Raw genomic sequence first — 14513 nt, forward strand, 5'->3', positions numbered from 1 at the left:
ATATCATAAAATTAGTTAGGTGATGTATAAGATCAAGAATTAACATTTTCTATGCATAAATATCATATAATTGTGTTTATACCTGTTTCTTTTTATGCAACTGACTCGATTTGCTGCGTAATCCCCTTATATTTTTGGTCCCTTATCTTTTGAAGATAGAATTGATATATGTTTAGATGGACATGTTCCATTGTCGTAGAGGGATACTTTCAAATATCCAACATCATCATCTACGCGAATGAGGCTTGACGACAATAGAGCATCTCCATCTAAACAAATATCAATTGATACTTCCGAGCATCCCTTGCCCCTTGCACGAATGATTGACTTCATAATAGCCATTTTACCTGTAAAAAAGAAAACAATTAAAATCAGATGACAAATGTAAAAACAATTAAAATCATAAATATCATATAATTGTGTTTATACCTTTTTCTTTTTATGCAACTGACTCGATTTGCTGCGTAATCCCCTTATATTTTGGTCCCTTATCTTTTGAAGATAGAATTGATATATGTTTAGATGGACATGTTCCATTGTCGTAGAGGGATACTTTCAAATATCCAGCATCATCATCTACGCGAATGAGGCTTGACGACAATAGAGCATCTCCATCTAAACAAATATCAATTGATACTTCCGAGCATCCCTTGCCCCTTGCACGAATGATTGACTTCATAATAGCCATTTTACCTGTAAAAAAGAAAACAATTAAAATCAGATGACAAATGTAAAAACAATTAAAATCATAAATATCATATAATTGTGTTTATACCTTTTTCTTTTTATGCAACTGACTCGATTTGCTGCGTAATCCCCTTATATTTTTGGTCCCTTATCTTTTGAAGATAGAATTGATATATGTTTAGATGGACATGTTCCATTGTCGTAGAGGGATACTTTCAAATATCCAGCATCATCATCTACGCGAATGAGGCTTGACGACAATAGAGCATCTCCATCTAAACAAATATCAATTGATACTTCCGAGCATCCCTTGCCCCTTGCACGAATGATTGACTTCATAATAGCCATTTTACCTGTAAAAAAGAAAACAATTAAAATCAGATGACAAATGTAAAAACAATTAAAATCATAAAAGTCATTTTACCTGTAATAAAGAAAATAATTAAAATAAACAAAAAACAATTTCAGAAGAGTTCAAACACATTCGGACCTAGGTTTCTAATGATACTGGTGTTGACACAAAATCATATGTTCATAGGTCGTATAACCCTAACTACTGGGTAATGTAGTCCCATTGCATGCGCTATCATGGTCACTAAAAACCAACCGTCAATAACATAAAACAGGTCGAAAACAAATGTAGTCCCATTGCATGCGCTATCATGTTCATAGGTCGTATAACCCTAATAAACCCAAACTATTTAAATGACTATGAATATTGAAACTTTACAGGTCGAAACAAACGTAGCATAGACAACAATAACATAAAACAGAAATTGGGCAAAGCTAAAACAAAGCAATAACATAAAACAGAAATTGGGCAAAGCGTGTACCTTTGATTGGTAGAAGGAGGAAACGCGCAGTAATAATGTAGATCTAACAGAGGTGGAAGGAAAACGCCTTAGAACCCTAACGTGAAAAAGAACGAAAATATATAACAGATAGTGAAATAACAAAACGCGCAGTATTTTATAATTTTAATGTTTACTAAAGGGGACATTAGAGGGCGCTTGTGGAAAAAAAGCGCCCTCTAAAGGGGGCCTAAGAGGGCGCTTATGGAAGCGCTCTCTAAGGCTTTCCAGAAGCGCTTTATAAGCTGGAAATGCACATGGACTTATAACAGCGCTTTATACAAAGCGCCCTCTAAGGGTAACCTTAGAGGGCGCTTTACAAAAAGCGCCCTCTAAGGGTAACCTTAGAGGGCACTTTATAAAAAGCGCCCTCTAAGGGTAACCTTAGAGGGCACTTTATAAAAAGCGCCATGTATTGTTGTCCCTCTATCTCCTCCTTATTTTTTCGCTTCACCTTAGAGGGCGCTTTATTACAAAAGCGCCCTCTAAAGTGCGCTGTCTATTGCTCCTTATTTTTCGCTTCACTTTAGAGAGCGCTTTTGTAATAAAGCGCCCTCTAAGGTGCGCTGTCTATTCCAGTTTTTGGCGTAGTGTATAATGAGTTGAAGATCTGTTCTCAAGCATTGAACGTGAACTTGTTCCTCTAATATAACTTAATTTGTCATGTTATAATGTTCTAATGTTGATTGAAAGATTATATGTTTAACGAGCATTGGCGAAATAGGCATTCCACATAATTTATAATAAACTAAAGTCTATATATCACAACGGTTGTTTAGCACAACCGTTGTTAAATATGTTGCATTAAAGGATATCACAATGGTTGTTTAAAGTAATCGTTGTATTAGGTAGCGTGTTACGTGGAAAGCATCATACATACAATCATACCTTACCTTACAACGGTTGATCCAGCGTGGTGGTATCCGTTTTTCAACCGTTGTGATAGATATTTTTCGTAGTAGTTTAACCAATAGAGAAACAAAAACTTGATATGATTTAGAGTTGATGATCTTTAATCTAACAATTATGGTTCAAATGACTTGAACTCTAACTCAATTTTTTTTAAGGTGTAGTTTTTAGAAGGAGGTTATTTTGTAGGAGCTGACCTTATTGTAGCTCGTTTGTTTTCCACCTTATAGCTTTTTCTTCACCTTTTTTGTTTTGCTTGATTTCTACGTTGCAGTTTTTAGTGTTTTTTTGTGCCAATCATCTATTCATATATAATGTGTTTGGATTTTTTCCTCTATATTATTTTTCCATTAAAAAGCATATATTAATCCAGACGAATTATGATATGAGTCTCATTCAATAAAAGTCCATCCTATTTTAAACTTCAAACTCGTGCTTGTAAATAAAATGTTATAAACCCTTTACAAAGTAAAGCATTAACATTTTGTACAAAATAAACAATACTACAGTAGCATGTTTATCATGTGATCAAGAATTACATGAAGTTTACTTTGATATTTTGTACAAAAATGTGAAAAACTCAATTTTTTTAATACCAAATTTAAGATTAAGGGAGCAGTAAAAAAACAAAGAGTTTTACAAAATGAAACCAATTAATTAAGTGTATTAAATAAAACTCTACGAGTCCCAATCTTTTTTTGGAAATACTAATTATTAACTCTAGATTAGTAATTTTTTTTCATTGGTTAAAATTTGCCTTTTGAAAGTTCCAAAGAACATGTGGAGTTGTAAGCTAGTTTGTCTCAGATGAAAAATTTGACTGACTCTGTCATTTCCTTGACTTCTATAAATAATAATATAAACATCTCAAACACAAACCATTACACTTCTTTGGATCATTCATTCCACATTACCCTTTACACCTTTTCTCAATACTATCTCCTTTTGCTGTTCTTCAAGGTTTGTTTTTTGTTATTTGTTAGTTTGTGTGATTCCTTTGATCTGTAAATGATAAGATCCAATTTTGATAAGATGATCTGAAGAAAAAAAACATTGACTTTTAGGAGTTATAGATTCATATTTGTCAAACATGATCTAAGGTCTGAATAATTCGATGTCTGATTCGGTTTTTAAAATATTGATTCTGATGGATCATAATTGTTAAACTTGGATTACATATATATTAGTGAAAGGTTCTAACTCGATCCTAAAGTGATTTTTGCGAGTTTGAACCATATTTAATCTTGTTGATTCATTATAGAAAGTTTGTTTTTAATCTTGTTCTTTTCTATGTGTTATGTATTTAAAGATGAGTGAAGAGAATGGTGAAGAAGTTCAAAAAACCCGCCCAACTCCGCGTTTGAATGAAAGGATTCTTTCATCTATGTCAAAGAGATCAGTTGCTGCACATCCTTGGCATGATCTTGAAATTGGTATTGTTGTTAAATTATTACAATCAATTTAACCTAATTAGTTCATTGACATTCAATTTAAAGTTAGATGAATAATGAATCTACTAATGATCTTATTTTTCATGTGCAGGACCTGGAGCACCACATATTTTCAATTGTGTAAGTTCACAACTTTGATAAACATTTCTGTCTTTAATATAAGAGCGGCAAAACGGGTCTGGACCGTCGCGCAAACCCGTTTTACCCAGACTTTTTTTCGGGACGGATCAAAAGTTTTAGATACTCACCCTTTAATATGTCTGTTAATCTCGTCCCGTTTTATTAAACTTTAAGAGTGCAGACGTTAACATGAATTTTTAGACTTTAGAGGTGCAGTGTCCATGGGCCTTAAGGTTTTTAAATACTCAATCTAAGATATTTTTCCGAATTCGGATCGGATCAGGTCGGGTCTAACGTTTCTTTCGAGGCGGTATAAATTTTTTTTTGCATGCCCGTTTGTCCTCCATATTTTAATACTCAATCTAAGATATTTTACCGAATTCGGATTGTCAGTAGAAACAAACCTCCACATTTATATAGTCGGTACATTAGTAATTCTTAGACGAAGATCAGAGGGTCGAAATTTCAAATTTCAAATTCGGTATTTTAGTATCCGCACTATGTTGTTTCTGCAGGTTGTAGAGATCACTAAGGGAAGTAAGGTCAAATATGAACTTGACAAAAAAACTGGATTAATTAAGGTATGAACCTATCGAATTCATTTTGAAATTTGAAATAAAAGAAAACATCAACTTCGAATTTATAACTTTAATTCATCAAAATACTCAGGTCGACCGGATTCTGTATTCGTCCGTTGTTTATCCTCATAACTACGGTTTCATCCCTCGAACTCTTTGCGAAGACAACGATCCCCTCGATGTCTTGGTTCTCATGCAGGTAAATCACTAACTTTTCAAACTCATCTAACTTACACAAGAATCATTATAGCAATTCATTCATTAGTGAAGTTTTTGAATTACTTATGTGCAGGAGCCTGTTATTCCCGGTTGTTTCCTGCGAGCTAGGGCCATCGGACTAATGCCAATGATCGATCAGGGAGAAAAGGATGACAAAATCATCGCGGTATGCGCCGATGATCCCGAGTATAAGCACTATACTGACTACAAAGAACTTCAACCTCATCGTCTAATGGAGATTCGTCGCTTCTTCGAAGACTGTATCCTTAACACGCATTAATCATCTTTGAAATCTTTCAAAAAAAAATTGTGTTTCTTTAAGAAATTTTTCAGATAAGAAGAATGAGAACAAGGAGGTAGCAGTTAATGAGTTTTTGCCACCATCTACTGCTGTTGAAGCCATCCAACACTCAATGTAAGTTCTAATAGAGCAACTAGTTTATATATTTTTTATTTAATTAAAATTGGTTTTTAGAGAAATATTTTCTGAATTATGTGACTCAAATATTGCACAATATATATATAATATGCAAAATATGATTTGATGCAGGGATCTCTATGCTGAGTATATTATGCATACATTGAGGAGATAGAGAAGAAGAATATTCATGAATCTGAATAAGCTGCAACATTCTATAACAGTTTTTTTTTATGATAATCTATTTTATTTTTTGTATTGAGTACAATATTATACCATTTGTATTTTTTGTGAATTTTTTTCCTGATTTTTTGGCCTAAAATTTGAGGCATTAAAATGTGGTATGTTCCTATGATATTGCAAGTAATTTACGTTCCTGATTCTGTAAAATATGGTATGCTCTCCATTTCTTTTCAATGATGTTTTGAATGCATAAATGATATAAAATCACACTACCAAAATTAGTGATATTTATTGGTTAATTATAAATGAACTAAATATATACAGAAATTATGTGAAAAGTTCATATATACATCAAATTTTTACATTTTATTTTTTAGTTATATTTTATTTTAGATGGAATAATGTATGACTAATATGTTAATTTATAGGAGATGAATTTATTTTATAATGGATAGTTTATAAGCTAATTGATAGTTGATATTGAATAAGTTATTTGATTGAATTTATGCTGTTTAATAAAATTAGTGGTTAGATTATTTTAATATAAAATGGTATAAAAGTATAAATTTAATTAATATTTAATTATCCTTAATTAAGATAACAAGATAAAATTTAGAAGAAAAATAATAAGCTTAAAGAATTAAATTATAAATTTGTGAAAAGATATCAAGAGTATTTTAAATATATGAGCTTATGAGGTACTCTATAACTTAAAAAATGTTTTTGTCAAATGGGTCTATTTGTCCTAAACTTTACTTAAAAAACTCTATGAGACCCTTTCAAAAATTTGAACAGCTTCTTGGAATAATGTCCTAAATCCGAAATTCTGATCTCCACGTCTTTGATATTAGCCTTGTACCATGACGGTCCTAAAGAAAATCAAGGTTTTACAATAATTGGTTACATGAAATTATAACAACAATATGGCTGAGATATTTTTATCTCATTGGAGCTTCTACTAAAATCATGAGTCTACTCAACTAATGGGTTATACAAAATAAACAATGTCCTGGGAATTCTAGTTCTCACGGGACAAATAATATTTAAGGGTATTGGGGTATATTGATCTCATACTATGTGAGAATATTAACATACTCTTCTTAAGAAAGAAAGACACATACCAATTAAAACTTATTGCGTCAAGCCTAGCTTATAGGCTAGATAACTTCCAACCTAACTCTCCCAATTTTAGACTACACTTAGGGGCAAGGCATGTCGTTAGTCATTCTTTCATACATATATAGTTTCAAATCGTCTTCTTTGAGACTAATTTCATCACATATTCGTCATTTAGGTATGTGAATGTTTAAGCATACTCAAGATGCCGTAGTAAATACTCCTAGTAAATCCTAGGGATTTTTAACCTTAATCATTTAATTTCATTCAATCATTGAATAAGTAGTACATTATTCGATATGATTACTTTACTTAATTATCCTAAGTGATTTTCATGCTATTAGGGTTCCCATAACAGAGAAACATAATATAGAAGTATGGCAGAAAAATGATCAAATTAAGCTCACCAACATAACATAGATTACCAAGGTTCTTTACACATTTAATAGTATCATTTCCCCTAAGTCAAAATACATGTCGCATCAATTCTTTCACAGTCAACAACACCAAATAAGAACAACAAAAGAGTACCCAATCAAGTACATAGGCTATGGTTGAAAGGAAGGGAGAAAGGAAGAAATTATGGGTGATTACGGCACGACTGTAATAGGCATTACGACCTGTAATCACACCCTGGAAACCCTCACATAGAAATAATCTGAGATGATTATGGCCAGCCTATAATCCCTCTAGGTCCTAGGAGGTCCTGCATTTCACTTTGTTCCCCTAATGTTTCCCTCCACACACACACACACACACACACTCTCTCTCTCTCTCTCTCTCACACACACACACACACACACACACACACATACACATGACACACACACACATGACCATTACGACTAGCCTGTAATGGGCATTATTGGTCGTAATGGCTCTAGTGGTTTGGGGCTTCATGCATTTTTCACACGGTCCAACCAAACTAGTCCATTCTAACTCATCACATAAGTGCTAAATTGTATGGAATATCAACTACAGAAGATATGCATCAACATATTCACATGGAAATAGGTTTTAACACATGATCAAGCATATAGTTATATCATGGATCCTATAGAACATGCATCAAAACTTAATTACATTCCCAAACCCCAACATGTAATGATCTTAGGAGCTACCCCAATTAAACCCTAAAAGGGAAACCCGCCTTTCTAAAATGGAACCTAAATGAAGATGGTGAGTTGGAGAGGATGATAATGGTGGTAACTCTTGATGATCTACACAACATAACCTTGATTCTTCTTCAAGGATCAAAACTTTGACATGCAATTGAATTCTTTTAAGTTGATCAAGCAAGTTGTTCCCCTTATATCCCTTTTCCTAGCTCGCCTCACCCTCTTCTCTTGCACTCTATCCATTTTTCTCAAAATCTGTATTTGAAACAAGGAGGAAATGAGAATATTTTCTCTACATTTTTTCTTATATACTTTGTCATGAAAATGACTCATTTGACCTTGCACTAAATTTCTAATTCATAATCATACCACTGCCTCTAATAATGAGTATAGTTCCAATTACTTTACTACCAAATTACCAATCATTAGGTGCTGATCATAATTAGAAGAATGTGGATATTACATCCCCCCCCCCCCCCCCCCCCCCCGCTTAAATTGAAATTTTATCCTTGAAATTTAGATAATTAACTAAATAGGTGAGGATAGTTTGCTCGCATTTATAACTCCAGCTCCCAAGTAACCTCTCCAGTGTGAGATTATTCTCACAATACCTTCATTAAAGGTATCTCCTTACTCCTTAGCGATTTGATTGCATGATCCATAATGTGGCTAGGTTAACGTTAGAAGGTGAGATCATCGACAACTTCAACCGTATTTAGGAGGATAAACTGAAAATGATCTGGCACAAACTTCTTGAGTTGAGATACGTGGAACACGTCATAAACCCGAAAATTAAAGGTGGAAATGCCAACTGATAGGCCACTTCACCTACCTGACTTATGATATGGTACGGACCAATATATATATATATATATATATATATATATATATATATATATATTATATATATATATATATATATATATATATATATATATTATATATATATATATATATATATATATATATATATATATATATACGACTCAATTTATTTGCCTTGAATTGTCCCTTTAGCCCTAGCTTTAGGGTAACCTTCAAGACCACATTATCTCCCTCATCAAACCTGAAAGGCCTTCTACACCAATCCCTGATTCTGAGTTTTCTTCATCTTTTATTGGATAATCCTTATCTTTTCTGTGGTTTCTTGGATTATTTAAGGTATAAGAATTCATTTGTCTCCGACTTCCGCCAAACACAAAGATATCCTACATTTCCTTCCATATAATGCTTGATATAGTTCCATTATGATGCTTGAGTGATAACTTTTGTTATAGGATAATTCGATCAAAGGCAAGTGGAAATTCCAACTTCCTCCACTCTCCAAAATACACACCCACAACATATCCTCGACAGTCTGAATGGTTCTTTCCGTCTTCTCATCAGATTCATGATGATTAGAGGTACTATGATTCAACCTAGTCCCTATTGCATGGTGGAAAGCCTTCCAAAACCTAGAAGTAAACTTTGGGTCTTCGTAGGATACGATACTGGTTGGTACACCATGCAATCGAATTATCTCGACAATGAAGAGACTCGTCAGGTGAATAACCTTTTAACTAGTCTTGACGGGTAGAAAATAAGCCAACTTTTTTAATCTATCTACGATAACCCAACTCGAATCATGGCCTTTAAGCATGTGAGGTAAACCTACTATGAAGTCCATATAGATACTCTCTCTCTCTCTCTCTCTCTCTCTCTCTCTCTCTCTCTCTCTCTTTTATTTGGGTATTTCCAAGAGTTGTAACATACCACCCTACCTCTGATGGTGAATCTTTACTTGATGGCATATCGTACATCTAGGCACCAATTCCACAATATCATTTTTTATACCGGGCCACTATAAGTTCTTCTTCACATCCTAATACATCTTAGAAGAACCGAGGTGAATGGTGTAATCACTCTTATGAGCCTCTTCTAAAATTGTTCTCTTCAGTTCTGAATCTTTCAGCACATACATCCTATTGTTAAATAAAAGAGCCTCATCCACTGATCGAATGAAACCTGGCTAATTTACCCAAGATTGCAACTTCGTATCTAATAAATGGGCTTGATGTATCTTTTCCCTCAGGTCACACATTATACTCATTTGGCTGATTAGAACTCCCACCCGAGTCCACGTGAACTGGAGGTCAAGATCTCATAATCTCTCTAACAAATCATGCTCTAACATCATTAACTCCGTTATATGCGTCTCTTTTCTTCTTGGTGCATCTGCCACCTTATTGGCTTTACCATGATGATACTTCAACTCAAAGTCACAATCCTTAATAAATTCCATCCACATCCTTTAATGCATATTCAACTCCTTTTAGTCAAATAGGTACTTCAAACTCTTATTATCACTAAATATCTCCAAGTATACTCCACATAGGTAATATATCCATACTATGAGTGTGAAGATGATCGAGGATAATTACAGGTCATGCGTTGGGTAGTTCTCATCATGCTTCTTCAGATAACAGGATGCATTAGACAATACTTATCCATTCAACATTGGGAGACACCCTAAACCCTTCTTCAAAGTGTCATAAAACACTTCATATTTCTAGGTAGGATCCAAAATAATCATAATGGGAATGGTGGTCAACTTTTCTTTCAGTTTCTGAAAACTACGCTCACACTCTCAATTCCGACTAAATGGAACTTCCTTGTGAGTGAGCCTAGTCAAAGGTAGTGCCAATTGAGTAAATCCCATGATGAATCTCTAATAATAACCAGCTAATCTCAAGAAGATTCTAACTTCTTATGCATTCTTAGGTATTTCCGAATTTATCATTGCTTCAACTTTCAAAGGGTATACTGCCACCCCTCATTTAGAAATCACATACCCATGGAATTTCACTTTTGACATCTAGAATTCACACTTTCTGAATTTTGCAAATAGTTTTGTTTTCTCGCAAACGGAAAGCATGATCCTGAAATGCCATTCGTGCTCTTGTGGATTACAAGAGTAAATCATGATATCGTCTATGAAGATAACCATAAAGTGGTTCAAGTACAGTTGGAAAATAGGTTCATGTAATCCATGAAAATGGAAGGAGCATTGGTTACTCAAAAAGGCACCACAAGGAACTTGTAGTGTCCATACCGAGTTGTGAATGTGGTCTTTGGTGTGTTAGAACTCTTCAATCAGATTTGATGGTACCTTGACTGTAGATTAATCTTCGAGAACACGTGGCTCCTTTAAATTGATATAGTTGGTCATCAATCCAAGATAATGGATACATATTCTTGATAGTGACTTTGTTAAGTTGGCGGTAATCAATGCACATCTGCATACCACCATCCTTTTTCTTCACTAGCAAGACATGAACCCCCTTTGAAATACACCTGGTCTAATGAAATTCTTCTCCAACAACTCTTCTAATTGTTTCTTCAACTCCCTTAATTCCACTAGAGACATTCAGTATGGTGCAATGGAAATTAGCGTGATTCCTGAAACTAGGTCTATGGAGAATTCCACTTATCTATTAGGAGGTAAATAAGTGACATCCTCTGGAAACACATCAATAAATTCACACACTACTGAAATTAACAAAGTTTCCTTTCTCTCATTTGAATCCATAGTGATAATCAAAATAAAAGTCTTATTGGGGAGGAAGATTAGAGTTAGAAATTGATAGAAAAGCAAGGATATGGGTTATCTTGCTCATAAAGACAATGGATCATGCTAATCGTACCATCCAAAAGTGTGGATATCACGTCATATGGGGCAGTTGCTTCTGTAGGTATGAAAATAGTTTTCTCTTTATAAAAAATGTATATTGAATTGGAAGAGAGACAATCCATCCCCAATACGACATTTATTCTCTTGAAAGGTAGGCATATCAAGTTGGTTGAGAAAATACGGTCATTAACAGAGACTGGAAAATTCACACACACATTGAGCTTCTACATTCCTATCAATGACGGTGGTGACTACCATCAATGATGGTTGTGGGATCTCCTATAACCCAAGTATTTTAACTAGATGTGTTTGTGGTGCGGTTTGGGCAGGTTTGATGCTAAAATTCATTTAAATCGCAAGAAAAAAAGCGTTAGATTTGGTTGGTTTTTAGAAATAAAACTGAAACAAACTAAAATAAACCAATGATGTTTGGGTTGGTTCGATTTTTTACAAGATTTTTATTGAGTCATACATACACATATAAATGACAATTTAACTTTTAATGTTTAGTCATTTATATATTACCAAATAACTATAAAACTCATCATATTTTGACAACAACTTCTCATTTAATATATACAAATCGGATTAGACAAAAGTGAAGTAAAAACATAAAGTAGTAGCATAAAACAATATAAAAAAAATTAGAATAAAATAGAAAAAAAAACTGAGGATATGAGATATTAGAGAAGATGAAAAAGAAATAACAAAAGAGATGAGAGATTAGAGAATAATAGGTGCGATAAAAACATAATTGGAAGATGGAAGAATAACATAAATATGAAAAGATGAATAAGAAAGAATATAAGAGGTGATAAATTATAGAAGAAGATGTGAGATGTACTTGACAAAGAAGATGAAAAGAATGCGTGATACTGTTAGAGAGATTTGAGAAGGCTAGAACTTAAAGCATAAGTATGAGGAAGAGAAAATCGTTTGTAATCAAATGGATAAGGCATAATATGTTTAGGTTTGGGTTGGATGTTAGTTAAGTGAAGTTTGGGTTGTAATATAATGCAATTTGGTTAGGTTTGGTTTGGTTTTCAAAATACAAATCGCAAACCAAACTGAATCACAAGGTTTTGTTAAAAATGGCTCAAACGCATCTAACCAAATTCAGTCTTTTGCAATTTTTAGTTTGCTTCGATTCGGTTAGCGCTTTTCTATTGGGGTGGTTCAGTTTTAAACAACCCTAATTCCACACACATGTTTGAAATAAAGGAGTGTGATTCTCCTCAATCAAAAAGAAAAAAATAGAGGTTGGCCATCAAGTCACTGCAATTTTCGGCTTTCCTAGCGTCCAAGGTATGACAATTTTCGGCTTTCCTAGAGGTTGGCCATCAAGTCACTGCTCCATCTAATCCTGTTCTTGATGATCCTTGAGTCTTCGGATTATGACAATCTCTTTCTATATGTCCTATTTATCTACCATGATAATACTACGTCACTCTAGTCTAGCATCCTCTAAAGTGGTGTTTCTTGCAAGTATGGCACTGTGGTGGTTGTACTAGTTTTGCACCCTGAATATGTTTCCCCTTTAATTAAGATCCCTTCAGCTTTCAGCTGCTGGCTAGCCCTAGTATAGTCCTTCTGACTCTTCCTTGATTGATCTCTCTATATATATATATATGGATCTTCTTCAAACTATTCTCGGCTACATAACATTGTTGTAATAATTCTTCATAAGTATCAAATCTTTGATGTGCTACAATGTGCTCAATCTCTCCTCTGAGGCCAAACATGAATTGATTGATCTTCCACTTTTCATATGGGGAATACAGAGCTTGACTTGAGTAGGTTTCCATATACTCATTTTTTTCCGCAAACCTTGTTGCCGACATTTTCCCTTGACAAAGTTGTTAAAACTCTAACTCCTTATGGGCCCTCAGATTATTCAGAAATTACTTATCCAGAAATATTGCTTTGAAATGTGTCCAAAACTTTGTGAGGTTTTAAGTTTCCATATAAGCGGAGGAACTAATCTACCACCTCACTACTGGTCCTCTTATAATATGAGTGGCGAAGGTCACTCTGTCTTCTTCAGTACAAAAAGTCACTTGAAATATCCCCTACATGCTTGTAAGCAGTCATGTGCCAAAAACGGATTAAGGCTTACATCAAATTCAGGGGGGGTTCGTCTCGTAAAAATCCTAGAAGCTTCGATTCCCACTTCTTGCTGAGGAGGATAAGGTTATGTACTACCCTAAATTTGTTGCATCATTTACATCATAAATTCATGTTACTGATGTTGAAGGAAAAGTGCGATCCAAAACATAGCGAAATAAAAAAATTCTCCTTTAGTTATCCTTACGAATGGGCATGATCAGTGATAGAAATCATTACCTCTTGTGGCGATTGAAACCTTTGATACATATCTAAGGAGTGATCACGAGCGTTGAATGGTGGCAATGCCTCTACTCAGTCCACACGAACGAATTCCTTCAGTCTCAGTGCTAGCTACTACAAATGAAGGCTTTGAGTGAGAGAGAGAGAGAGAGATAGAAATGAATTTTCATCTAATGAAATGCTACTGCACAAGGGTTCTATTTAATGAACCACTTGTGTTGGCTGCAAGCTAAAAAGCCCACTTAAGTGTATGTGACCCATATCTTATGATATACCAAAAATCACTTAAGCTTGTGGTACCTTACCACATTTCGTATTCTACTTAAGTGAACCGTACCTTACGATGTTCTACAATTCACTTAAGTGCATCATACCTTACAGTGTTCCTTATTTACTCTATCTCTCATCAATCTGTTCTTTTGTGTGTGACCCTGTAGGTTTTCGCGACATTGGCAATTATATTAACTCACATATTTAACATAATAAACAGTGAGTGGTATCTAACAACACATCATTGCTACCCAAGACACGAAAATGTCATGTGATCTGACAAATCCTTTTTTGTGATAATACTTGTGTGTATAATTACCCATTTTCCCTTATGTCTATATTGATCACAAGGCATAGACCATGTCATCCTTGTCTAGTTCAATATTGGGCTCTTAGACATTTATCCTGTTACGTAGGATGGGAAAATTCTATCTAGGTCACTCATGTCCCTCAGCATGCTTCGTGGAGTACCCATCAATTGTCTTTATGGTCATCCAGTTACGGACAATGTTTAGTCAGCAATAAAGCACTCGACTCTACATCTAGGGTCCAAGGTAGTTTCAGGTCGAAGGGTGAT

At 34.3% G+C, this 14513-nt stretch overlaps 1 protein-coding gene across 1 annotated transcript; it reads left to right on the plus strand.

Annotated features, from left to right (window-relative positions):
- The first annotated feature begins 3310 nt into the window (after positions 1–3310).
- LOC127076161 (soluble inorganic pyrophosphatase 1) lies at positions 3311–5623 on the plus strand. The gene is made up of 8 exons (XM_051017736.1): positions 3311–3407; positions 3757–3880; positions 3990–4018; positions 4534–4599; positions 4688–4795; positions 4889–5075; positions 5149–5230; positions 5366–5623. The coding sequence occupies exons 2-8, from the start codon at positions 3757–3759 to the stop codon at positions 5406–5408; spliced, it is 639 nt and encodes a 212-aa protein (XP_050873693.1). The 5' UTR covers positions 3311–3407; the 3' UTR covers positions 5409–5623.
- Positions 5624–14513: the final 8890 nt, after the last annotated feature.

The sequence above is a fragment of the Lathyrus oleraceus genome, chromosome 4 (assembly GCF_024323335.1).
Source record: "Lathyrus oleraceus cultivar Zhongwan6 chromosome 4, CAAS_Psat_ZW6_1.0, whole genome shotgun sequence".
In the NCBI taxonomy this organism is placed as follows: Eukaryota; Viridiplantae; Streptophyta; class Magnoliopsida; order Fabales; family Fabaceae; genus Lathyrus; species Lathyrus oleraceus.